Source organism: Lynx rufus, unplaced genomic scaffold (genome assembly GCF_022079265.1).
Source record: "Lynx rufus isolate CCGP_SWC_20201006 ecotype Redwood Valley unplaced genomic scaffold, mLynRuf1.p SCAF_23, whole genome shotgun sequence".
Taxonomy (NCBI): Eukaryota; Metazoa; Chordata; class Mammalia; order Carnivora; family Felidae; genus Lynx; species Lynx rufus.
Genome location: NW_025814838.1, coordinates 15,623,927 through 15,649,319, shown reverse-complemented (window position 1 = coordinate 15,649,319; position 25,393 = coordinate 15,623,927). Strand labels below are relative to the sequence as shown.

General features: G+C 58.7%; 1 protein-coding gene across 1 annotated transcript in view; it reads right to left on the bottom strand.

Annotated features, from left to right (window-relative positions):
• The window catches only part of LOC124518034 (uncharacterized), a 141,037-nt gene that overhangs the window by 24,518 nt on the left and 91,126 nt on the right, over window positions 1-25,393 (bottom strand). The window contains exons 43-53 of the mRNA XM_047087816.1: window positions 17,322-17,529; window positions 14,530-14,696; window positions 13,187-13,299; window positions 12,041-12,116; window positions 8,701-8,838; window positions 7,244-7,406; window positions 4,995-5,116; window positions 4,238-4,378; window positions 2,671-2,784; window positions 2,446-2,574; window positions 1,751-1,912 (exon numbers count right to left, since the gene is read on the bottom strand). Coding sequence (XP_046943772.1) covers window positions 1,751-1,912; window positions 2,446-2,574; window positions 2,671-2,784; window positions 4,238-4,378; window positions 4,995-5,116; window positions 7,244-7,406; window positions 8,701-8,838; window positions 12,041-12,116; window positions 13,187-13,299; window positions 14,530-14,696; window positions 17,322-17,529 — 1,533 coding nt within the window. The remainder of the gene's footprint in view (window positions 1-1,750; window positions 1,913-2,445; window positions 2,575-2,670; window positions 2,785-4,237; window positions 4,379-4,994; window positions 5,117-7,243; window positions 7,407-8,700; window positions 8,839-12,040; window positions 12,117-13,186; window positions 13,300-14,529; window positions 14,697-17,321; window positions 17,530-25,393) is intronic.

Sequence of the window (25,393 nt, the reverse complement as noted above, 5' to 3'; positions counted from 1 at the left end):
AGCCAGACCTCCCTATAAAAATGCAAATCAGTCACTACCCCCTTGCTCACAACTGTCTGCCTTCCCACTATCCTGACAAGAAAAGCTGGTCTCCTGGGCCTGACCCATGGGTCAGCATTATCTTCTTAACCTCACCTCCTTGCTAAGGGCTGCCCCATGTTCCTCAAATACCCTAAGCATATCTGGCCACAGGGCCTTTGCACTAGCTGTTCCCTGTACAGAGTTTGCTTGTCAATGAGGCCACTCTGCAATCCCGTGTCCTCCCTCCCTGCTTCCTTCCTTCAGAGCGTTCATCATGCCTGAGTACTTATCATGCCTCTTGTTTAACTTTTTCCACCCAGGGGCATGTGAGCTCCAGCGGGTAGGGCATCTGGTCTGCCCCTTTCATCATCCTTGTCCCTGCACCTAGAACAGGGCTTTGAGTAAGTGAACCCCACAATGCTCTCTGAATGAATGGATGAGTGGGGTTGGGAAACTGGCTCAAGGGCCAAATTTGGCCTGCCCGGCGAGTCACCGGCACATTTCGGAAACCTCTTTTTCAGATTACCAGCACGTCCCCACCCCTACTCTGCCCTGAGGAGAGGCTGTTCCCAGAATCCCTGTCACCCCTCAGGCAGGAGGTCTGTGTCACTGGACAACTGAGCTGACCTAGTTCCTGCTCCCCCTGACTTCACCTAAACCCCCTTTTCTTGGTCTTGGGCCCAGCAGCGGGGAGACGTGGGCCCCACTCTGCAGCCCAGAGTGTACCCCACCAGGCCCGCATCCCCAGACACCAGCAGAGAATGAGCTCTTTTGTTTACACGTATTTATGACAGCAAAGTTAAGTAACTGTAACAGAGACCATATGGCTTGAAAAGCTAAAATGTTGCTATTTGGCCAGTTATGAAAAAGCCTGACCCTGGGATGGATGAGAAGATGGATGGATGGACGGGAGGGTAGGTGAGGAGATGGGTGTGAGGGAGGGTGGATGGACAGATGGACGGACAGGAGGGTAGGTGGGTGGGTGAGTGGGTGGATGGATGGATGGACAGATGGACGGACAGGAGGGTAGGTAGGGGGGTGGGTGGGTGGATGGATAGATGGACAGACGGATGGACAGGAGGGTAGGTGGGTGAGTAGACGGATGGACAGACAAGAGGGTAGGTGGGTGGGTAGGTGGGTGGGTGGATGGACGGATGGACAGGAGGGTTGGTGAATGGGTGGGTGGGCGGGTGGATGGAGGGATGGATAGAAGGGTAGGTGAGTAGGTGGGTGGGTAGACGGCTGGGTGGTTGGGTAGGTGGCTGAGTGGGTAGGTGGATGGGTGGACGGATGGACGACGGACGGACAGCAGGGTGGGTGAAGAGGTGGGTGGCTGGATGGGAGGGTGGGTAGGTGGATGGGAGGAAGGACCAATCAACCAGCTGACAAACTCAGGCAGAATGTTGGGAGAAAGGGGTCCCAGCACCCTACCTCTAACAACGATGAGACTAAGCATAGCTTTCATTTACGTGTAAACCCTCTTCCTGTGTCACGTGTTAAACCTCACAATCGCCCTACACACCGGAACCTAGTGCTTCTTCTGCTCCCCAGGTGAATCACCGAACATTCAAAGTACGGACCCTGCCTGTGGTCAACCGGCCGACAAACGGCACCGCGGTGACGCTGGCACCCAGCGCCCTCACACACACCCCTGCACTCTGCAGATGCTGTCCTCTCTCCTCACCCTCCCTCCATGGGTCCCTGGGCCCCTTCCCTGGGACGGACTCACCCTGGGCAGGTCACAGAGCCCCAGGTGCAGGGAATGGTGTAGCCAGTGGCTGTAGTCGGTCTCCACTTCTCCCCGGAAGCTCTGGGTGGTGCAGGAGGCCGTGAAGACGTGCTCTAGCACGACGCCCGCATGGATCTGGTCTGGCTGGGACGGCCAGTGCCTCTGGAATGACACGGCCCCGTGAGACAGGGGCTCATCCCAGTAGAGGAGGGAAAGGCCCCGGCCGGCTGCAGACGGGAGACCCTGACAAGAGGGGAGCAGGTGCCCTGAGTCCCGCTATGATTTATGAGCCATGTATACTCTGGGCAGGAGGGCTGCTGGAGGCACCAAGGGAGCTGGACCTAGGGGTGCCAGAATGCGGGTGCGAGACCCCAGAAGGAGCACGGTGGGCTTCCAGGGCCGGGTGTCCCCATTTCTCCACGGCCCGGTGTCTGCTCCGAGGGCTCACCTCATGCTGGGTGCCTTGCTTTCCTCACCTCCCAGAGCTGTCACTATACCCCAGTCAGGGAAGGACTACTGCACCCACTTTCCAGCAGGGAACACCAAGGCTCACTGTGGAGACATGGGTACTCATGGTCCCACCGCACAGCGGGCCCTGGCACCCAGGACCACATGGCTTCAGAGCCGGGCACTTTCTATAGCAGATGGGGCCGCCCTGTGGGTACCTGCCTGGGACCCGGCTTTCTAGGCCTCACCTCATAGGTCAGGTTCTGCCGCATCCGGCGTCGGTCCCAGGACAGGTCGAGCTGCTCGCTGAACACGGCCGTGGTCTGTGTCAAGGCCCCACAGGCCCTGAGGGCGCCCAGGCCCCAGGTGGCCCGGAACTGACAAGAGGATGGAGTATGTGACTCAGGGCCAGCACAGGGGCCCAGAGTCAGGGAAAGGCCCGCGCTCGACGTGGCAGACCCACCAAGGCCTACCTGCCCCGGGGAGGCGGCCAGGCAGCCGTCCCAGATGGTATCGTACCCCGAGGACCTGTCAGCCCAGGTGAGGTGCAAGGTCACGGGCTGCCCTCTGTCCAAGGCCAGCTGCACCTGCATCAGATGGAGGCCGGTGAGGGGGGTGGGAAGGGGAAGAGGATGTTCTGTGTGTGTGTGTGCTGCAGGGGCGGAGGGCGCGGAGAGGGAGGGTGGCCCCCTGCCCACCACTCTAGGGGAAGAAGCAGGGAACTGGAGACAAAGTCCTGCCCCCGCCCATCCCGCCGGGGCTGCAAGAGCTCAGAGCCACGCCCAGACGAGGAAGCTGCAAGTATTTCGATGCAAGACACTTCATTGCCAACACCCAGACTTGCCCTTTCCAGAAGGAAATCGGAGCCCCCCCGACTCAGGGCCTCTGGGGCTGCTCTGGACTCAGTGTGCGCCCCGCTCCCCTAATCTTCCCACTGAAGCCCTCGTCCCCCTGTGATGGCAGGAGGAAGCGGGGCTGACGGGAGGTCGTGAGGCGGGCCTCATGGTGGAACCAGCGCTCCTGTAACCACAGACTCCAGAGAGCTCTCTCCCTGGCACGTGAGGACACGGAAGGCTGCAAGCCAGCAAGAGAGGTCTCGCCGGGACCTGACCAAGCTGGCCCCTTGATCGTGGACTTCTAGCCTCTGGAAGTGGGAGACGTAAATTTTTGTTTTAAGCGACAGACGCTATCTAGCCTGCAGTGTTTTGTTACGGCAGCGGAGGCCGCCCAAGGCAGGGGTCCTCAGCTGCTATCTCCCGGCACCTGTCCTGTCACTTACTCTGTTCCAGCCCAATTGCCTCTGGCCCTTTCCGAAGCACCCCAGCCTGTTCCCACCTCAGGACCTTTGCACTTGCTGTCCCCCCCCCCCATACTTAAAATGCTATTCCTCCACCTTGCCACAAGGTGGCTCCCTCTCACTTGTGAGTCCTCAGCTGACAAACCACTTCCTCCAGGAGGCCCTCACTGACCACCCCATCTAATTAGTCTCTATCTCAGCCTCCTCTCTGCTTTCTTCAGAGTGCTTGTCACAACTCTTAATTTTTCCTCATTCATTTGTTTGAATTTTAGACAGGGTCTTCGGCCTGGAACATGCTGTTTACTGTCTACACACACTGGTCTACTGTTTTCCGTTTCACAGCTGAAACAACTGAGGCTCAGAGAGGGTCCATGAGCTGCCCAAGGCCACCCAGCTGGTTGAGGAGTTGAGCTGCCCTGCCCATATCCCCCTGCAGTTTCTGACTAAACAAGCAAGCATATAAATGATGAGTCAGACACGCTTGTAAGCTCTTTAAATGCAGCACTGTAGGTCTCACACACTACCTGGCATGTAGTAGGTGTTTAATAAAGTACTGATAAAGGAATGAATGACCAAAGGACCTCTCAGGGTCCCAAATTTCAGGAATCTGTGATTCTGGAGGAGTCCTTCACACCGGTAGACAGGCAGAACCTTCTCCCCCTGCCCACCCCCCCACCCAGCTCAGCCATGCAGCTCGCCAACCGCCAAGACCACGACAGGCACCTCGGATGCTCCCCACTCACTTGCCAGCTCTCCTTGCCACCCCTGCTCTCAGCAAGGCCGCTGGCCTCCATGCACGACCAGGAGAGGTTGAAGGGCTGAGCCAGGGCCAGGCGGGCGGCCAGCTTGTCCCTCCCCAACTGCAGAGAGGAGGAGACCACCACCTGGGGAGGGGGACAGGCTGAGCCCGAGGCCTCGCCCACAAGGGCATCCCCCTCCCCACCCTATACAGACAACCTTCTCCAAGGTCAAAGGGCATGAGAGCAGCTGGCTCTGAGCACAAAACTCCCAGGACTGCGGGGGGGCCCTTGGAGAGATTCAGTCCGTTTTGCAGAGGACAAAGTTGAGGCCCGGGGAGGAGCAGGCAGGGACAGTGAGGACAGAGATGGGGCAGAGAATGGTACACATGGTGACGAAGACACGGGCCAGGGGCATCAAGGACTTAGAATCGCAGCCCTGCCTTCCACTAGCTCCGTGACTCTGGACAAGTCACTACACCTCCTTGAGGTTCAGTGTCACCATCGGAACGTGGGGCTGCCGTGCCCGGCACATGATAAGCCTTCCCTGTGCATTCACCACTGGTTTCCCTGTTGTCGCTCAGGTGTGGCTGGAACCCAGGTTCCACTCCCCACCCCGCGCCTTTCCCACGGTCTCTTGGGGCCTGGAACCAGCTGGGGTGGCCCGAGTAAGGCTCCTTGGGCAGGCCTGGGCCCCGAGGGTCCTGCTCAGCCTACAGGCCTGGTAGAGTTCCCGGGGTCTCCTTCCAACCCAGACACCCACCTGGTCCTTGCCATCCCAGCCCACGGCCAGGTGGTCCCGGCGTCCACGTCGTGAATGCTCGGAGGACAGGCTGAGACTGCAGTGTCGCGGCAGGGAGAGGGGCAGCTGGTGCGTGAGCTCCACTGGGTGGGGGCACAGGGAGGGGCGGAGAGGGCCCAGGGGGATCTCAGCAGACACAGCGACCACCTCGGGCAAGGTGGCCACTTGGGGGCCACGTGCTCAGGTAATCCACACAAAATTCAGAAGCTACACCTTCACTGGGTCACCCACCACTCAACACACCCGCCCCCACCCCCCCGTCCCTGTGAGAGCCCCAAATCTCCCCTCCCCGCTTTGCAGGGAGACTCAGCACCTCCTGCATCAAGAGGTGCAGCCCTCGAACCTGGGCCTTGAGACTTATTAATAGGAGTTGGGCAAGGGGATGCTGCCACATCCCAGCCCAGGCTTCGAGAGGCCTCAGCTCCCACTCGCTCCCCGGGAACCTGCCCAGGCACCACAAGAGGGAACCCAGGCTGGCCTGCTGGATGGTGACGGCACATAGGCAGCACCTGGGTCTCCCAGCCGAGGCGGTCCTAGATCTGCAGGGAGCCAGCCCCCCCCCCTCCCCCCCCCCCCCCCCCGAGAGAGTTGGAGAGCCCAGCCCAGGTCAGCAGCAGCCTGTGCCCAACCTGATGCTTTCTGGTAGAAACCAGTGAGTTTGGGGACGGTTGTCACTCACCAAAGGCTGCCTGGGCCACCTGCCACCCAACATTCCTCACACTCAGGGGTGACCTGTGCCCCTTTTGAATGCCCCGCACCCACCCGGCCCACGGTCAGCTGGCCTCTACTCGCATTCTGTTCTAGGGTGAGATATGGAGGCATCTCCATAGCTGAGGCCTCACACCGGGCAGTCTCCCTGCCCTAGACTTTCTTCCTTCACCCCCTAGACTAAGTCTAGCTGCCCGGACCTCTTGCAACACTTGACCCCATCTTGTGAGGCCACCGGTTGGCCCTGTCTTCTCAGACCCGTGAGCAAGAGTCACCTGAGACTCCACGGGAGACAGTGGCCCTCTAAACTCTCTGGAAAGGTGCCACCTGTTCCTACACAGGCTCCTGGGAGCTGTGCCCGGAGACGGTGCCACTAGGTGCTTCTCAAGGAGCCATCAGGTCATTAGTCTAGAGAACGCCGACCACGTTCATGGGCCCCGCACTCAGAGCCCTAACCCTCCTTCTTCCCACACTCTGACCCCGACTCCCATGCTCTGTACCCACACGGCAGGGTCCTCAGGCTGCCCAGCCCAACCACACACCCCCTGCATGCACCTACACACCCCCTGTGTGCGCACGCGCACACACACACACACACACGCTGCCTCAGCTTATTGAGGATCTATGCATTTCATCTGCCTTGCAGGGCACACGTGTGGCAACTGTGACTCTGGGGAGATTCCATCAGACCACCCAGCAGGCGGTGGCCCCGGGACCGGGGTCTGCATTGTGTCACCCACTTGGCAGGCCTGCAGGTTGGGCTCTGCTCTGTGTAAACTGACAGCCTGTGTGACCTCACAGTCCCTTCCAGGGGGCTGTTTGCTGGAGGACCTCGGGGGATGCAGGTGCCGTCACTGGGGCTTCTGTGGGACAGCACTCACCTCCCCTGCCAACTCTCAGCCTCAGCTCTGAACCCCCTGGGAATGCTCGGGGCTGCCCCACCTTCCACACATCCTGTCTTATCACACTCAGGGGAACCATAACTCCGGGCTCAGGGCTGGGACCCTGCGTGGCTGGGGTCCCTGGGGCCGCCCGCCTGTCTGCACCCCTTGCTCCCCCTTCAGTGCACTCGGGCCACTCTGGCCTCACTGCTGTTGCTCTAGCACTCCAGTCTTATTCCCACCTCAGGGCCTTTGCACATGCTTTTCCTTTTCCTCTCGATGCCCCTCCTCAGATCTTCACCACAGCCAGCTCCTTTTCATCATTCAGGGCTCAGCTTGGACATTACCTTGTCACACGAGCCTTCCTAGGCTGCCCCACCCACAGGAACCCCACACCCCCAAATCAAACCCTTCTCGCTCTCAGACACACTCTGATAGGCTTTTCCTCACATTCGCATCCCTGCACACCGCCTCTCTCCCTGCGGGCAGGGACCTGGGCCATCTTATTTCTGGACGGATCCCCCAGTGCCTGGAACAGCATCTGGGTTAAGCAAGCATTCGAGGATGGTTCGTGGAGCGAGTGAACCGGCCACCCCCGTCAGCGGCCTCTCAGACACTCACCCTGGAGGCTGAGGTTCCCTGGGAGTCTGGGGAAGGACCCAGAGAGGCTCCCGTGGAAGGTCACCACCTGGTCATCCCACAGAAGTGTCTGGTGCAGGGTGCGGGTCCCATGGGCTCTCTCATACGAGGTCTGCAGGACCAGCTCCGCAGGAAGGGTGCTGAACTGGAAGAGAAAGACAGCACCGGGTCACTGGACAACCCGGTCCGCGTTGCTGCTTGGGGTAGAAAAGAAGCACTTTCGGAAGAAGAAAGACCAGGAACATTCATGGGGCATGAACAGTTTACGGGGCTGCCAGAGACATCAGGAAGCAAGAAAGCCAAAGGCTCCCGGAGGGATGGGCAGACAACGCGGTGGAGGGGTGGCGCACGACACAAGACGCCGCATGGCCCCGTAAAAAGGACACCACCTCTCAACTCCCCTTCCAAGCTGTGTGGCCCTGGGTCAGTCCCCTAACTTCTCTGAGCTTCAGTTTCCCCGTCTATGAGAGGGGATGAGAGTCCCAAGGCCAACCTCTGCCAGCCCGGGGCTGACCTGCGGGCACTGCCACGTGGGAGCTGCTGTGGTTTGCAGCAAGAGTTCCTCAAACACTCAGTGAGCAGGCATCATGTTCCAGACCCAGTGCTGAGCATCGGGGGAGGAAGTTAACTGCCCCACCCTGATGCAAGACCCCCCGTTACTCCCTGCCCTGCGGAGGACAGCCGCTTCCTCCCTGCTGTCTCTGCTGCCCCCTGTAGGTCCCTCCCCACGCAGCAGCCGGAAGGATCTGAAATCATCGCTTGGACCACATCCTCAAAGGCTTCCAATTTCACAGAGAACTAAATCCAAACTCCTCCCTGAGGCTTGCCAGGAGCCTACACGATAGGACCCCTATGACCTCCTACCGCATCCATACTCCCCCACTCTGCTCCAGCCTGGTGGCCACTCCTCAAACATCCCAACTCATTCCTGCCCCCAGGACCTTTGTATGTGCTCTTCCCTCTGCCTGGAAGGCCTTTCCACCAGATTTTCAGACAGCCAACACTTGCTTGTCATCTGGGGCTAGCTCAAATGTCAGCTCCTTTGTGAGGGTTTCCTGGCCCCCTCAAGAGCTCCCCCGCTATCACCCCATTTTCTTTTCTCTATAGTATGTATCACCATCTGGAGTATTTTCTTACTTATTTATGCAATTTTGGGGGGCCAATCACCCCACCGGATGGACACTGGATGAGAGGAAGGATCCACCAATCCTATTCCAAGTGATGTCCTCTGCTTCTAGGACCTGCCTGTCCTGGACCCTAGTAGGGGCTCAATAAATAACATGCAAGGGAAGGAGACAGGGAGGAAGGGACAGACACAGAGACCAGCTGCCGATCCATTCCAGCGAGTCTCGCCTACTTCACAGCCCGTGACAATTCCTCTTTTCTCGAAGGGCCGCCCCAAGAGCTCCCCCAGCCGGCCCTGGCTGCCCTCCATGCACCTGGGGGAAGGTCTGTTCCAGCCTGATGATGTTGGTGACACTGGCCTTCGCGGTCACCACCCTGGTGCCCACGTGGAAATGATGCTCTTCTACCGCCACGAAAATCGCGCTCTCGGCCTCATGCTCGGAGTACTGTAGCTGGGTCAGAGAAGCAGGGGAGGGGTTTCCTCATTAGTTTCCTTTATTTTTTTTTAAATTTTTTTAATATTTATTTTTGAGAGACAGACCATGAGTGGGAAAGGGGCAGAGAGAGAGGGAGACCCAGAAGCCAAAGCAGGCTCCAGGCTCCGAGCTGTCCGCACAGAGCCTAACGCAGGACTTGAACCCACCAACTGTGAGAACATGACCTGAGCCAAAGTTGGACGCCTAACCACTGAGCCACCCAGGTGCCCGCCCCATTGGTTTCTGAGGGAACGTTCAGGTGGATCCCGGCTCCGGGCTGTAGGGTTGGGCCCAAGACACCCGCAGCTTCCTGGGCTGGACTAAGTCTGAGGAGATGAGGGTCCTGAGCCCCGGCTGAGGCTACCAGGTGTGCCCATGACAACCACCTCTCCAAGCCCTTCGTGCTGTAACACGCACTTGAAGGCAGCTACTATCCCGGGGCCATCGGGCAAGAATTGTGGTTGCATTAGTGTTGTGGACAGCAGGGGGCAGTCTAGCGCAGGGAACTGGGCACAGGCAGGGACAGCAGACGCCCATTCTGGCTCCACGGCTGTCACATGGGGTGGATGACCCCTGGCTAGTTCCTTAACCACTCGAGTCTCTGCTTTCTAACCGGAGATAGTAACCGGGATGATGAAACTTTTTATTAATGTGCTGCAAAAAGTGTATGAAATAATGTGCCATCTTCCAGACTGGCTACACCACAGAATCACTTAGGGCATTGGCCGCAGATAGAGATTCTGGGTTCCTACCCGCCGCTTGTAAAAACAGAACCTCTGGGAACAGGGTGGAAAGACTGGTATTTTAAAATGTATTTTCTTTGAGAGAGACACAGAGAGAGAAAGCCTGCATGCAAGCAGGGGTGGAGGGCAGACAGAGAGAGAGAATCCTAAGCAGGCTCCACATTCAGTGCAGAGCCCGATGTGGGGCCTGATGCCATGACCCCAGGATCATGACCTGAGCTGAAATGAAGAGTTGGATGCTCAAATGACTGAGCTAACCAGGTGCCCCCAAACTGGTATTTTTGAAGAGCTCTGCAGATTAGCAGTACCCCTGTCAAAACATTCAACCCAGAGGCGCCTGGGTGGCGCAGTCGGTTAAGCGTCCGACTTCAGCCAGGTCACGATCTCGCGGTCCGTGAGTTCGAGCCCCGCGTCGGGCACTGGGCTGATGGCTCGGAGCCTGGAGCCTGTTTCCGATTCTGTGTCTCCCTCTCTCTCTGCCCCTCCCCCGTTCATGCTCTGTCTCTCTCTGTCCCAAAAATAAATAAACGTTTAAAAAAAAAAAAAAAAAAAACATTCAACCCAGATCTCATCTTGAACAAAGAATCTGACAAATCCCGACGGAGGAGTTTTGCAAAATAACTGCCTGGAAACTTCACAACTGTCAGTGCAGGGCTTTTCCTGCTTAGGGGGAAGTATATCAACCTCTGCAAGTTACTTTGAAATGTGTCAAAAACTCAGCTGGATGGGGAGCTATCTGATAAAGCAAGAGGAGTGAACCAGGAGTAAGGAAATCTAGGCACTGGGTATGTGGATGTTCACTACAAAATTGCTTTCATTTTCCAGTGTCTGAAAAGGTTAATAGTAAAAATATTGGCGGGGGAACAGGTACTGGGCAGGAGAAAAATTTCTAGATCAGGGGTCCGCTTTGGGCCAAGTTTGGCTCACCACTTGATTGTGTAAATAAAGTTTTATTGTAACACAGCCACACCCATTTATTTACATATTGTCCATGGCTGCTTTTTTGTTACAGTGACAGCACTGAGCGTTGCAACAGAGACCATATTGGGTTTAAAGGCGAAAATATTTACTATCTGGCTCCTAAGGTCTGCAGACCTCTGTTCCAGATTAAGAAATCAAAAAGAACAACTAAGCACCCCTGGTGATCCTGAAGAAGGTCCTAGATTTAAAAGAAACTAAAAACAAACAAATTTTTAAAAAACCCAGCTTGAAAGATTATTGGAGTAACTAGGAAATTTTATTACGGACTACATATTAAATCATAATATTACTACATCATGTTAGATTTCCTGAGTTTTGTACTTACACTGTGTTATACAAGAAAATAGACTTTTAATAGGAAACACTCACTGAAGTATTTAGAAGTAAAGAGGTATGATGTGTCCAGAAACATGTCTGTATCATCTCTTAATGGCACAGAAGAAAATGTATGCGTGTGTGTGAATATACAAATATATATAACACGTAAGTATAAACAGAACGTTTTGGCAGGATATTAACAACTGGGGAATGTTCACTGTCCCACAGTAACTTTTCTATAGATTGGAAAGTATACAAAACAAAGACTGGGGTCGGGGGAACAAGAGGTTCCCTGATGGGTCGTACAGCTGCAACGAAGCTTGGGGAGCACTGACATCGTGTGAGAGCGCCAGGACGGGGCCTGGCACACGGTAGGGGCTCTGCAAACAGAGGCGGCCGAGCCCCGGGCAGGGAGGGCACTTAACAAAACCGGGTGGCTGGCAGGATGGCGAAGTGACCAGTCGGCAAATGTAACAACCGGTCACTCATTCCATCAGTCAACATCTTTCCTGGAGCACCTACTGTGTGCTGGGCCCTGGGCCGGGTATGCCCTCCAGAAGCTTCTGATTTGGGAAAGAGTTGCAGACAGGGAAACAGGTAATGGTAACGGTAACGGAGGGAGGGGGGCACGCCAGCCTGGGCCTGCTGTCTACCCCCAGGACCCCCAAATGCCACGCGCAGGCCAGATGGGTAGCCAGGGGCTGTCCTGGGGGTCCCAGGTGAAAAGGGGATTCACGGACAAGGGCGGGAAGAGACACAGAGAGCCTGGGCCGTGGGAACAAGACGGCACCCGGGTGGCACTGCTGCCTCAGCTCCAAGGCCTGTGTCACTCGACCCAGCTGCTGGGAGCCTGCCGGGCCGGTGAGGTGGTCCCGGTGCCAGGCCCCCGGCAGGCGGGCCTCCCCCCCTCCCCAGGGTCTCGTGGGCTCAGCGGGGGGCTGCGGGCGCGGCCCAGGAATGTGAGCCTGGGGGTGTCTGGGAAAGCTGGAGCCAGGGGTTTCCGAGGGCAGCCCACAGGGGCCTGCTGTGGGCCTGCGGACACATGTGGACAGGTTACGGTCCCCGGCAGGGCCCCCTCCCACCTCGGCAGGGCATCTGGAAGCAGTCAGGGCTCAGGGGTGGCTGGGCACAGTTACCTTGGCTGAGGCTGTGCGGGGGCAGCGGCCCAGAAGGCCAGGGAGGTGGTGCCGGCAGGAGAGCTGCAGCTCTTTGCTGGAAGGAAGGACAGAGTGTGCCTGAGGCCGGGCACGAGGGCGCCCACGGCTGGTCAGGGACCAGGCCAACCTCCCCGGCAGAGGGCAGGAGATCCAGGAACCTGGCCGGGGGCCGGTGGGGGCGTTCGCACGCCCCAGGCCCAAGGGCCGCGTGGTGCGGGGTCAGGTGACACGTGTTTCCATCCCCGCCCGGCCTGCGTCGGGTGCTGGCCGGGGAAAGTTCCCCAATTACCCTCTCTGAGCCTCAGTTTCCCCCTCAGCATAACGAGCTATAGCGGTGCCGGGCTGAGTGTCTCCGGCGGGCCCATCAATAGGCCCTCTCGGGTTTGGCCAGTGGAAGCCTCAGCAGGGTCTAGACGGCAGCATTTGAAACATGGGCTCGCTCCTGGCAGCCGAGTGCACACGGCACGCTTTCCCCTGGCCCCTCCAGGCCACGGTGCTCGTGGCGGCCCAGTGCTGTGAGCTCCAGGCTGCTGCCCCTTTCTGGTGGCTCGGCCACACCGTGGTGTCACTCGTGGCTGTAGGCTGATGTGTGCACGTAGCAGCATCTCTGGCCTCTGCCCGCTAGAAGCCAGTAGCTCCCCAGCTACAACAACCAGAAATTTCCCCAGACGTGGCCCCATGACCCTGGGCGGGCATAGTCACCCTTTGGCGACCTGGTACGGGGGCTGGAGCCTGGTGGCCCCCCGACTTCACACATGCGTGAGGCCACCGGGCACCGGGCCAGCCACCCGGCAGGTCCCCAGACTGAAGAGCTCTAACAATGACTAATTTGAATTTGAGGCCTAGGATGCATTTAGTTTGTGGGACCAGGAACTCCTCATCTGTGTCCTGCCCCCCAAAGGCCAACCAAGGCTATTTTACGAGCTGTGTGACCTCGGGCAGGTTGCTATGCTTCTCTGAGCCTTTCTTTCCACATCTGTGCAGGAGGGCTGTGGGGAGGGTTCAAGGAGGCGCTGGGGGTTAGAGGTCAGCACGCGGTAGGGGCCCAGCTGATCTCTCCCCCTCACCCATCCCTCTCTTCTCGGTGGGGGAGGGGGGCGGGCAGAGTGGCAGGGAGCCCCTCACCTGAGCACCTGGCTCTGGCCACGCACGTCAAGGACCAGGCTGGCTTGAGAATCACAGATCAGCTGCAGGGAAGAGTGCATCTGTCCCTCTGCCCAGAGCTTCTGGAACACGAGCTGAGGAAGCAGCAGGCTGTGAGGTATGGGGGGGTAAAGGGGCCCGAGGACCCTCCCAAGCCAGGCCCCACTCTGCAGCCCAGAGTGCACCCCACCAGGCCTGCATCCCCGGAAGCCAGCAGAGAATGAGCCCCACCACGTCTCCCCACCACGGGGCCCGAGACCAAGAAAAGGGGGTTTAGATGAAGTCAGAGGGAGCAGGAACCAAGTTCCCTCAGTTGGGGGGGGGGAGTCCAGTGACAAAGACCCCCTGCATGAGGGGTGACAGGGCCTCTGGGAATAGCCTTTCCTCGGGGCAGAGTGGAGTGGGGGCAGGGACGTGCTGCTAATTGAAAACAAGAGGCTTCTGGAATGTGTCAGTGACTCGCCGGGCAGCCAGAGGGCCCAGCCGGGAAAGGCGACTCTGTGCCAAGGGGCAGTGGCCGGAGCCTGACCCCATTCACGGGGCCACAGCAGGTTCTTCTTCCCAGATGTGGGAGGGCAGCATGGCAAGGGGCCCAGCTGCCAGCCAGAGCCCCTTTGGCTGCCCGCTTGCCACATGACCTTGGACAGGTGGCATACCCTCTCACGTGTGACCCGGAGACAGTGATGACGGTGACTTACCATCACAGCGGCAGCCAAAGCTTCTAAACCACCTGCTCCACCAGGTGTAACTGATGCGAACTCTCCCCGTCCTCCCCAACCCCGTGCTATCAGCACAAGTATCATCCCCATTTCAGGAGACTGAGGGCACAGAGAGGCTAAGGAAACTGCCCCGGGCCACACAGCCCGCAGGCATCAGAGCTGGGATCTGACTCCCAGAGCCGAGATTCCTAAGGACTCTGCCGCCCGCCTCTCACGGGGTGTTAGGAGGAGGAAAGGAGTCACGGCACAGAAAACCCCGGCGCTGAGCACCCCGGTGCTCCACAGACCAAAGCTGGGCTTTCACTTGAACGCAAGACCGGAAGGGGCAAAAAAGCACGCAGGGCAGGGAGCTGGAACTCGGGCCGCAGGAGGCCCGTCCACACGCCCCAGGGCTGCAAACACAAAGACGGCTGAGCAGACACGGGTTCCAGCGGTCAGTGTCACTAACAGCCTTTACCGACTGGAAAGTGCCAGAGAGACACAGAGAGAGAGGGAGCACGGTCGGTCGTGCACACAGCGGGCCTGGCGCAGGCTGGGAACCGGATGGAGTGGGTAGAACTGGGGGGAGACCGGCCCAGCGTGGAGGTGGGGGGACCCACGTCTCACCTGGCTGGTGAAGGGCAGGCCCAGCCCCCGGAGAGCGGGTACCGCGTGGCTGGCATTCACCATCAGCTCCAGAGTGCCGTCCATCGGCCAGGCCACCAACGCTGCCACGTCCACGCTGACCCCACCATCCCCTCCGTGGAGGGCCACGCTGGCCTCGGTCTGGGTCTCTAAGGGCAGAGAAGGGCACAGGCTGCTGAGGGCTCAGTTTGCCTCCTTTCTCGGGGGGCATGAACCCCAGGCAAGGCTTCTTGCTTTGAGCCACCGGGACGTCGGGAGGCGGCCCCCACCTGCCGCGGGGATCTCGGCCTGGCTTCTCCTCCTCCTGGGCTGGCTGCCAAACTGACACTTCGCACTGTCCCTCCCAACCCTTCGTGCTCCCCGCCTAGGGAGGGTCAGCCCCTCGAGGGCAGGGCCTTTACTTTTCCCCCGGGCCCATCCCCAGCACTTAGCACCCCTGGACACACCCCAGGGGTCCAGGGCTTGTCAAGGGAACAGGTGAATACTTCTCTCCAGGGTTATCAAACATCCAATCACTATCAAATGATTCCGACCTGCAGCCTGCCCGGCCCAGACTGGAGGGGCCCCACTCTTTCCACCCATCCAGGAACCTCTCATGGTGCCCAGCTGGACCACGCCTCATCTTAGCAAGCAGGGGGAAACAAACCCTCTGGACAAGGAGAATCCAGAAGCTTCCTTCTTCTTCTTTTTGGACTTAGACTCCTCCTGCTCCATTAGAAAATACTTACCCAGGGTAAGTGCATGAAGCCTAGTCTACATCAGAGGCCAGCTTCCTGGGGCATGTACCCCACAGCCCCAGCCTGTGACCCCTGGCCCAGGCCATCGCCAGCCTCGTGGGCCCATAAGCGCAGGTGGCGCTTTTGGCAGATGTGGACAAGGTGGCCCTAAGCCTCGGTTTCCTCATCAATTAAGTGGGCACAGCCTGCCCACCTTGAGTGACGATGCCAAGATTCGTGGAGGTAACACACCTGAAAACACCCGGGGGGCACACAGACCTCAGGAAGCGTTCCTGTCCTCGCCTGATGCAGTGTTCAACCACATGCACCTGCTGTGTAGGGGGCCCGAAGAGGAGGGGACACACACCTGAAGGGGCCCCCATCTCCACGCCCGGGCATGTTTCAGACCCTCGGGGACACCAAGAATGTTAATACCAGGCAGAAAATACCCAAGGGGTTGGGACAGTTAAACATGGACAGCAGTGCACAGGTGAGAAGTTTCTGCGGCTACTGGCGGCCACATCAGGTTTCTCAAGGGCCAGGAACCGGTCATCCTGGAAGGACTGTCCCGTCATTTACCCGCCACGACCCCAGTAAACCCTTCCTCAGAGCAGTCTGTGAGGTCAGTCCCTCTCTGTCTGTTCCAGGTTCCCACTCAGCCCATAGCGGGCTGAGAGCCAAGGACGGAAAAGAAGATGGCCCAAATGACAGGGGAGCCACCAAGGGTCCCGTTCTCTGCAATCTACATAGTGGTCAGAGGGTGGCTCTGGAGTCACACTGCCCGGATTCAAGTCCTGATCTCATTGTTCAACAGCTGTGTGGCCTGGGACATGTGACTCAACCTGAGTTTCCATCCTTCTCTGCAGAATGGGGGCAGTGACTAATCTCTACCTCCTATGTTCATGACTTCATTCAACAGATGTTTAATTGAACACTCATTCCACTCCACTCTGCAGAACAGGTAAAAATCATCCCTGGGTCCTTGTGGAGTGCACATCCTAGCGTGGGTGGGCAGAAGACAGGCAATGAGAAATGAAGGTGTTTAGTAAGTATGTTATATGGTATGTTAGAGCTACCAAGCCAGGAAAAGGATGGAATGAGCTAGAGAGAGGTGGGGGTACAAATAAACAGGGTGGGTGGGAAAGGACTCATGGAGGAGATGACTTAAGAAAAATAACCGAAGGAGGTGAGGGACTGAGTCAAGCACATATGCAGGGGAAGAGCCTTCGAGGCAGAGGAACAGCCTGTGCAAAGGTCCTGAGGCAGGAGCAAGCCCGACGTGTCTGAAGAAGAGCGAGGAGTAAAGTAAGTAGGGGCCAGAAGTTCGTGGTCAGTGAGATGAGTGTGCAGATCCTGAGGGCTCAGAGGCCCCACTGTGGGCTTCAACTTTCCCTGGTGTGACTGGATGGCTGAGCAGACTCGGCGAGCTCCTGTGTGTGGAGAGCTTGCCTGGTGTGTATGCAGTGAGCCTCGATCAACATTGGCTCTTATTACCGTTACCTTCCCTTCTCCCTCCATTAGAAGTTAAACCGTTTCCCCCTAAAAATTATGTTGAAGTCGCAACCACTAGTGCCAATGAGCGTGATCTTATTTGGAAACAAGGTCTCTGCAGAGGTCATCGTGCTGACATGAGGTCGTGCTGGAGTGGGGAGGGCCCGAATCCAGCATCTGGTGTCCCCAAGAAAAGAGGCACAGATGGGAGGGATGTGGCCACAAGCCGGGGAACGGCTGGGTGGAGAGGCAAGGAAGGACTGTCCCCAGAGAGCCTTGGGCAGGAGGGTGGCCCTGCTGACACCTGAGCTCTGACCTGTGACCTCCAGGACCGTCAGTGAACAAGCATCTGTGGTTTCATGCCACGCAGTTTGTGGTGGTTTGCCTTGGCAGGCCTGGGAAAGGAACGCATGCTCGCGGGGAATCAGGCAAGGATGTCCCAGTTGGTTCTGGAGCTCAGGACCACTCTGGGCCCAGGGGGTCTCAGTGCACCCGAGACTGGTGGGCAGGCTCCAGGCCGGGGGAAGCCGGCTCTTGGGCCTCGGGGCAGTGCCCTGGGTGCCTTACCGAGCGTCTGCAGCCTGGCGCTAAGGTGGGCCTTGCGCGGGAGTCCGGCCCGCAGCAGGGTCACGCTGTTGTGTTCGCTCCAGCCAGCGAGTTCCAGGTGCCCAGCACGGCGACAGCAGCTCACGGAGTAGCTCAGGGAGGTGGGCCCCACCAAGATGCGTCCGGAATGCTCGAAGCTGGAGCCGCGGCCAGGAACCTCCACAGCGGCCTGGAATGACATGGAGGAGAGGCCGCCTCACCCTGTGCCAGGAAGGCAGCCCGGCCCAGCTCCCCCCCGGGATCCGGGAAACCCACAGCACCGGGCTGGGAGGAGCAGAGGCCCCCCTGCAGGAGCAGGCCTAAGGAGGAGCAGGGTTGCAGGGGCTGTTTTGCCGGGTGGGGCTTGCTGGCTGAAGAGTGTCTATTAAGAGGAGGGGCTCTTAGAACTGCGATGGCTCGGGTAGGCCACATGGGCACAGAGCTCCCGCCCTGCCTAAAACCTTCCAAAGGTACGTATGCTTTGTAAACTTTTTACTGTGGTAAAATACACGTAATACTTACCATTTGAAGTCTACTTTTTAAACGCTTATTTATTTGAGAGAGAGCATGAGTAGGGAAGGGGCAGAGAGAGAGATTGACAGAGACAGAGAAAATCCCAAGCAGGTTCTGCACCGTCAGCATGGAGCCTGACGTGGGACTCACGAACCGCGAGATCATGACCTGAGCCGAAATCAAGAGTCAGAGGCTTAACTGGCTGAGCCACCCAGGCGCCCCGATCCCTTGTGATCTCTTGAGCAAGAGAAGCGCCTTCTGTTCTAACAAGGTGACCTCTGGGGGGCTCCTGGAGAGGGCTGGCCACCAGGAAGACCGAGCCTTGGTTAGAAGCTGGAACCTTCAGCCCCGGCCCCCCATCCTTGAGGAGGGGCGGAGGAGCTGGAGATTGAGTTAATGACCCAACATGCCTACGTGATGAAGCCTCCATGAAACCCCAACTGTGGGGCTCGGGGGCGTGGACACATCCACGTGCAGGGAAAGCGAGCCAGCAAATTGTGCAGGGAAACCCCACCCATCTGGCTACACACGTTCTGTGCACCAGAGGGAAAACAAGAGCACGTTCTGGGCAGAGGGTGAGGGTGGGGGGGTGATGTTGACCAGGGCAGGTCTACGTGAGGAGGGTGGGGGAGGTGATGTCGACCAGGGCGGTCTATGCAGGGAGGGGGGGGGGTGACGTCAACCCGTGTGGGTCTACGCCCGGCGGGGGGGGGGGTTTGACATCGATCAGGGCAGGTCTGTGCAGGGAAGGCTGGAGAAAGGACATGTGCGCAAAGACCCGGGAAGCCAGAGGCGGGCAGGGGGCACGGAAGGGAAGGAGGACCTGCCAGTTTGAGTACAGGGCGCGGACAGCGTGGCCCGAAGAAAGTCCGCGAGGGCAGCCATAGCGGGTGAGCCCAGAGAGGGGACAGGCCAGATCCTGGCACGAAGCTTTCTGGCGCCGGGCTGGTGTCTGACTTAGAAGGGCTCTAGGTGGAGACCACGGGGGCCGCGGTGGGAGCAGGAAGCCCAGCTCGGTGGCTAGAACCCAGGTGTGACCTGAGGGGGCCTGGAGCAGGTGACAAAGCTGGAGGTGGGGAGAAGGGGTCGGGCTGCGGGTATACTGGGGGGGGGGATACACCGGCAGTTCCCGCGAGAGGTGCGTCTGGTGTGTGAGTGGCACGGGATGAAGGATGACGCCAAGGGTCTGACCGCCGCCGGAGGGACAAGGGGCCGCTGGCCGAGAGGGGCAAACGGGAGGGGCAGGTGGTGCCCGCCCGGCCGCCAAGTGGAGCTACACACACATGTGGATCCAGAGGAGGGGGAGAGACTCAGAGACAGCGCTCACGTGAGACACCGGGCCAGCCCCCCCCCCCCCCAGGCAGTGCGAGCGGACACGGGTGACAAGAGGGTCAAGGACAAGCGCTGGGTCCCAGGGAGGCTTTGGAAAACGAGAATGTGTAATGGTCCCGGGGCTGCGGCTGGGCTAGGGCAGAGGGGGCTATCCCCACTTCCCAGATGAGAAGACCGAGACTCGGAGGGAAGTCTGAGTCTATTCCACGCCCCTGCCCTCCACCACGCGTCCAAGGACATTTGCCGCATGAAGGAGGGCACACGGCTGTGGGTTTCCACGAGCACCGACGCTTACCCGCAGGCCCAGCGTGTCCTCTACCCGCAGCGTCCGCAGCATGGGGACGTCGTGCTGGAGGGTGTACTCCAGGGAGATGCGCTCTGGCTGCCGAGTGAACGTCAGCTCCTCGGACACCTGTCGGCATGGACGGCTGTGAGCTGGGCCACCGCGCCGGGCTGTCCCCACCCACCCCCCCTTCCCGCCGCCAGCTCTCGGAGGCCCCGCCAGCAGAGCCCCACACCTGTCTGCCGTCCACTCCGACCCTCAGGGTGCCTCTGTAGCGGGGCCCCTGCCTCTCGGTGGCCAGCTGCAGCAGGACGTGGGCTGGGAGACCCGAGGGGCCGGGCTGGGGCAGGTCGTGCGTGAGCGAAACCTCCACCTCCCGCTGGTTCTGCAGCAGAGCAAGAGAAAGAGACTCGCCGCCTGGGAGGTGGCCAGACTCTCTCGGGGGGGGGGGGGGGGGAACAAACCACTCCAACGTTACACCAAGCCTCTTCTGTCCCCCTCCCTGGTGGCCGGGGCACTATAGAAGAAGTTGGGGGGATTTACACCAAAAGCAGTCTGTACATCTGGGATGCCTGACATAAAGTAAGTGGCAAGGAAAAAAAAAAAATCCCGGGGCGAGGGGTGGACCCGGGAGAGGAACCAGAGAGAGAAAGGGCTTCCGCGAGGCACAGGGAAGGACCCACAGGATGTTTGGGAAGGACATGCCTTGCAGGCTGGGATGCAGCAGCAAGAAAAAACATCAGGGGCCCGAAGGAAAACTCCCGAGACATCCAGAATGGTGCTCACTGGAGGACCGGCGAGGGAGCTGCTCACATGGGCGAGCGCGCACAACGTGCCCGGGCTGAGGACAGCACGGACTTTTAAGTTAAGGAGCAGTTAGCGGCTCTCCCCGGGAGCTCTGGGAAGGACAGCTGGTTCGCACTGCAACCCAACAGCTGATTTTACCTGCACACAGCCCGCGGTCCGCCAATTCCACCCCGTGCGTGCTCACCAAAACACAAGCACGAGTGTGCGTGAAGCAGCACTACCCGTAAGAGGCTAAAATTGGACATTCGCGTCCGTAAGGATGGAAAGCAGGGTCTTGAAAGGACACTTGCACATCCACATTCACACTAGCAGATGCACATTAGCCAAAGGGTGGGACCAAACTGAGGGTCAGCTGACAGATGAAGGACAGACAAAATGTGGTCTATCCACACCATGGGGCAATTACTTAGCCTTAGAAAGGAAGGAAATTCTTTTTTTTCTTTTTTAAGCTTATTTATTTATTTTGAGAGAGAGAAAAGCAAGCAGGGGAGGGAGGGAGAGGGGGAGAGAGGGAGAGAGAGAGAGAGAGAGAGAGAGAGGGAGAGAGAGAGAGAGAGAGAGAGAGAGAGAGAGAGAGAATCCCAAGCAGGCTCTGCACTATCAGCACAGAGCCCGATGCGGGGCTTGAACTCATGAACCGTGAGATCACGACCTGAACCAAAATGAAGAGACAAGCCACTTCACCGACTGAGCCACCCGGGTGCCCCAAAACTCTTTTTTAAAGCAAACAAGCAAGAGAAAAGTGGGGGGCCACGAGGCCAGGGGAACTGAAGGCTTTCCTCCAATTATGGGTCCTGATGCTCTCATCCCCTGGGGACTCTTTGGAGCTAGGAGGGTGGCCGGTGCTTCTCCTCGGGCCCCAGGACCCCTTCCCAGGCTGCCCCAGGCACCCGCTATCCCCGCGCCCTCACCTCGGCAGTCTTGAAGATGAGCAGCCCCCGTAAAGTGCTGTTGTCCACTGTGACCAGTGCTCGGGCGTCCACAGCCACAGAGCTCACTTGTACGTAGCCGGAGCTGTTGACTCGGCCCAGGACCCCCAGGGCCTGGAGGGGTTTAAAGAGACACAGAAGCAGGGCTCTTCACCAAGACACGGCTCAAAGCAGGCATCGGGAGTCCTAATGCCTCTCCCACGAACCGGCTGCAAAATGGGGTGGGAACGCCTTCCTAGGAGAGGGTTTGTGACTTTGATCAAGTTCTCAAAGGTCCTATGTCTGCAGACACATCTCAAAGGTCCCAGGTCTGTAGCTCTCGGCCATCTGATGAACTTCTCTCTCGGGCCTCCCTCCTCCCCAAACCACCAGGGATCCTGTTTTTTTGCAGGAACGGAACCAAGTCTTACAAGTCGACCTGCCCAAGAGTCTGGCAACCACAGGAGCTGGAGAACTGACTTCTCAGCAGCTCTCCCCCTCTTCCCCTTGCCATCCTCCCACGGGGACCCAAACATCCGCTCCTGACAGAGGAACCTTCCAGAAAACTGGGTGCAAGCAGGAACACAGAGTGTTTCTGGGCTCCGCACCTCAGCGCATGTCAGAAAAAGACACCGCCGTCCCCCGGGCCTGCACTGTGCCCCGGGCAGGGCTGGGCAGCCAATGTCTGCTGTTTTATCTGACCCTGAGAGCAGGGGTCTTTAACCCCATTTTGATAAAACTGAGGCTCACAGAGGAGCCATGATTTGCTCAAGGCCAGACAGAGACAAGGGAACAGAGCCACGATTCAGTCTGGTGCTTCCTGACGTCAAAGGTGGCCTCCCCAGCATGGGCCTTGACATGCCCCGGCCAGACAGGCATTGGGCCCTGTCAACCCCTCCCTCCTCTTGGGAAGGTCTTCCTCCCAGGCCCCTGGGACCCCTTCTCCCTTGGGTTTCTCCTCCCCCCTGGCTTGTTTGCGGCACCCGTGGCTGCTTCTTATGCTACGGCTCCTTCTACACCCTCCCCATGGCCACCTGAGTCAGTCTCGTGGCCTTCAGTGGGACCACCGAGAGCCACGGACCTCCAGTCCAGACTACAGCCAACCTCCTGACTCCAAGAGCTGTGCCCAGCATCTTCACTTGGGTGCCCAACAGCTCCATCGAATTCAATACGTCCAAGATGTGACTGTCAGGGACTCCTCCCACTGTGCTCCCCATCATAGGAAACAGTAGCCCCAGAGCTCTTGTCACACAGAACACAAGCACGGGAGGCACCCTGCTCCCCGACCCCCTCTCTCACACACCCAGACCCCCACCCAGTCCTCTCACAGCCTCTACAAAGGATCCTGAATCTGAGCGTCCTTTTTATAAAACAGGAGTCGGCACACTATGTGGCCCACGGGGCATATCTAGCCCACAACTTGCTACTGTAAATAAAGCTTTAGTGAAATACAGTCGCGCCTGCTTGTATATATATGTTCTACAGTGCTTTGTGTGACAACCACAAGGCTGGGTGGTTGCTACAGAGGCTGCACAGCCAGCAAAGCTGAAGATATTTACTGTCTGGACTTTCAGAGAAATGGTTTGCTGACCCTGGTCCTAGCAAATACCCTTTCCTCTCTGGCTCTGCCTCAGGGCCTTTGGACTGGCCATGCCTAGAACACTCATTCCCTAGATATCCACATGGCTCCTCCCTCTTCTCCTTTAAGTCTGTGCTCAAAAGTCATCTGGTCTTCGGGGCCGACCTTGACCAAACCGCACTATGTGTCCTGTCGTCCTCCACTCCCCCGTTGCCACTTTCTGCCTCTCTGTAGCCCTTATCACTAAGTAATATACTCCGTAATTCGCTCGTTTAGGCTGGGGACTGCCTGTCTCCCCCGGTAGGCATTTACCTCTTCTGGGTGCGTGGCCACATTTCCAGGGCACAGAGTGGGCTGGACAAGTATTTGATGAGTCCCTCCCTCTGGGATTCATTTCCTCTCCCTTGTTTGGCAGGCGGGGGGGGGGGGGGGGGCGGGAGGCAGCCCCTGCCCCACCCTCCATGACCCTGGGGTCCACTCCTCCCACGCCGCAGCGCCACCTACCTGCAGGGCCTCGCAGGAGCTCTGGGCCAGCACCTGCCACTGCAGCATGCGGCCCAGGTGCAGCTCCCCACTGCCCTGCAGCTCACAGGCCCCCGCCCGCAGCCGCAGATCCAGCCGGCGCCCGGACTCCCACCCAAGCTGGATGGTCAGCAGGGCCTCTGGGGGGACGGCCCGCAGTGCAGGCAGCGTGTGACTCAGCTTCACTCGGAGCGTGGCCTCGGACCGGTGCAAGGCGGCCACCAAGGTCAGGGAGGCAGTGCGGCCGGCCGACACGAGGGACCCCGATACGTCTGCTTCCCCATCTGCAGCGCGCAGAGAGCCACTGAGCTGTGTCCGGGCTGGGAGGCCCAGGCCCTGCCAGACCAGAGGGGGTCAGAGGGAGGTCCCATGTCAGGGGGGAATCTGACCAACCCGTGCTTCCCACGTCCCCCTTTCCAGCAACAGCAAAATCACAACAGACAAGTATCCACTGGAGAAACAGTACACAACTAGCCTGGTGCTACGTGCTCCCCAAGGACAGCCTCTTTTCATCTATTCCCAGCTATGAGTTGGGTAGTCACTATCCCCAAATGACAGACGGGGAAACTGAGGCTCGGAGGCAGAGCACACACCCAGGGTCATACAGCTGGTACGTAACAGCACTGAGGTTTGCACGGCGTCTGTCTTTAGGCCGGTCTAATGGGATAGTCACTAGCCCCATGGGGCTGCTTCCATTCAAATTAATATGAAGTAAAAGGAGAAATTTAGTTTCTCGCTCATACTGGTGAGCACAGCTGAAGTGCTCAGTGACTGCAGCGAGTGGCTACTGTTCTGGAAACGAAGGCCAGAACTCTTTCATCATCCCAGAGTTCAAGGGCTGGGCCTGCTGGTTCCCATGATGCTTCAACCTCTCCGTCGTGGGCAACTCGATTAATAGAGACAGAGCACAGACAGGGATGCTGAGAGGATTGGACCCTGTTCCTGTGCCCAGGAATCTCCATCGGGAGGTAAGAGACAAGGAGACAGGCAGAGGGGCCTGCCCCCCGCAGACAAGGACGCCAGTCCTGATTCAGCATCTCCCTTTCCTGCGAGTCGGGCTCCCCTCCCCCAAATATCATAGGACCATTCTCACATCATCTCCTGGCCCAGAGAATGCCCAGCCGGTGGCCTCTAACAGGTTATGAAACCAAGATGTGCCTGTCCCCACTGTTAGCTAAGGGGAGCACCCCCCCATTTCCTTCCTGCACTCAGAATTTCACTAAAAAAGACAAATTGATCAATTCCAAGTCGGTGGCCCTTCTGTCGCACAGCGCTGAGTGAGTCCCCCCACCCTGTGCCTTGATCTCCCCATCTGCCGAGGGGGAAGGTGAGATTAAAGAGGAACCAAGGGTCAGAGAGAGCATCTGGGAAATAGTGGCTGGGGTCTTGGGAGGCGCCCGGGGCACGAAGCCAGCCAGGCTCACGCCTCACGCCGACAGGGGGTCCGGAGGCCCCTCCAGTCACCTCGTGGGCCCGCCATACGCACCTCCAGCAACGGGCAGCCCGGCTCGGCGGCCAGCGTCCACGTGCTCTGGTTCTCCACGTGCTGTTCCAGCGAGCCCTGCAGCCGGCACGGCCCCAGCTGGAGGGCCAGGGAGCTGCGGGCAGGGGGCCGGGGCTGGGCGGCCAGGCTGATGGCGCTGCTGGGTGGCAGACCCAGGCGGCCCAGCAGGGGCAGGGAGTGGGCCAGGCGCCCGACGACCAAGGTCTGGGGCCCGCAGGTGAGGGCCAGCAGCAGGTGGGCGTCTCCAGGGTCACTTCGCAGGCTTGAGGCCAGATTGACCTCACAAGGGCTCCAGCTCAGGCTGCCCTCGGCGTGCAGGGCCTGTGGGAGGCCTGTTGCCTGGAAATATGGGGAAGCGGCTGGCTTAAGGGCAGCTTCAGAAGCCCAGACGGGGGAGCTGACGATGGGCCTGGGTGGGAAAGGGCAGCGTTGACCCTACGGCCTCAAGTCCACCAGCACCTCCCCCTGCCAAGTGACCGATACCCTGTGTACCCCATCAACGGACATGGGCTTGAGTTCCGGCTCCACCAATGGCTCCATCTTTCCGAACTTGGAACCTCGGTTTACCCATCTCTGAATGTAAATGAGTTAATACTTGTGAGTTGC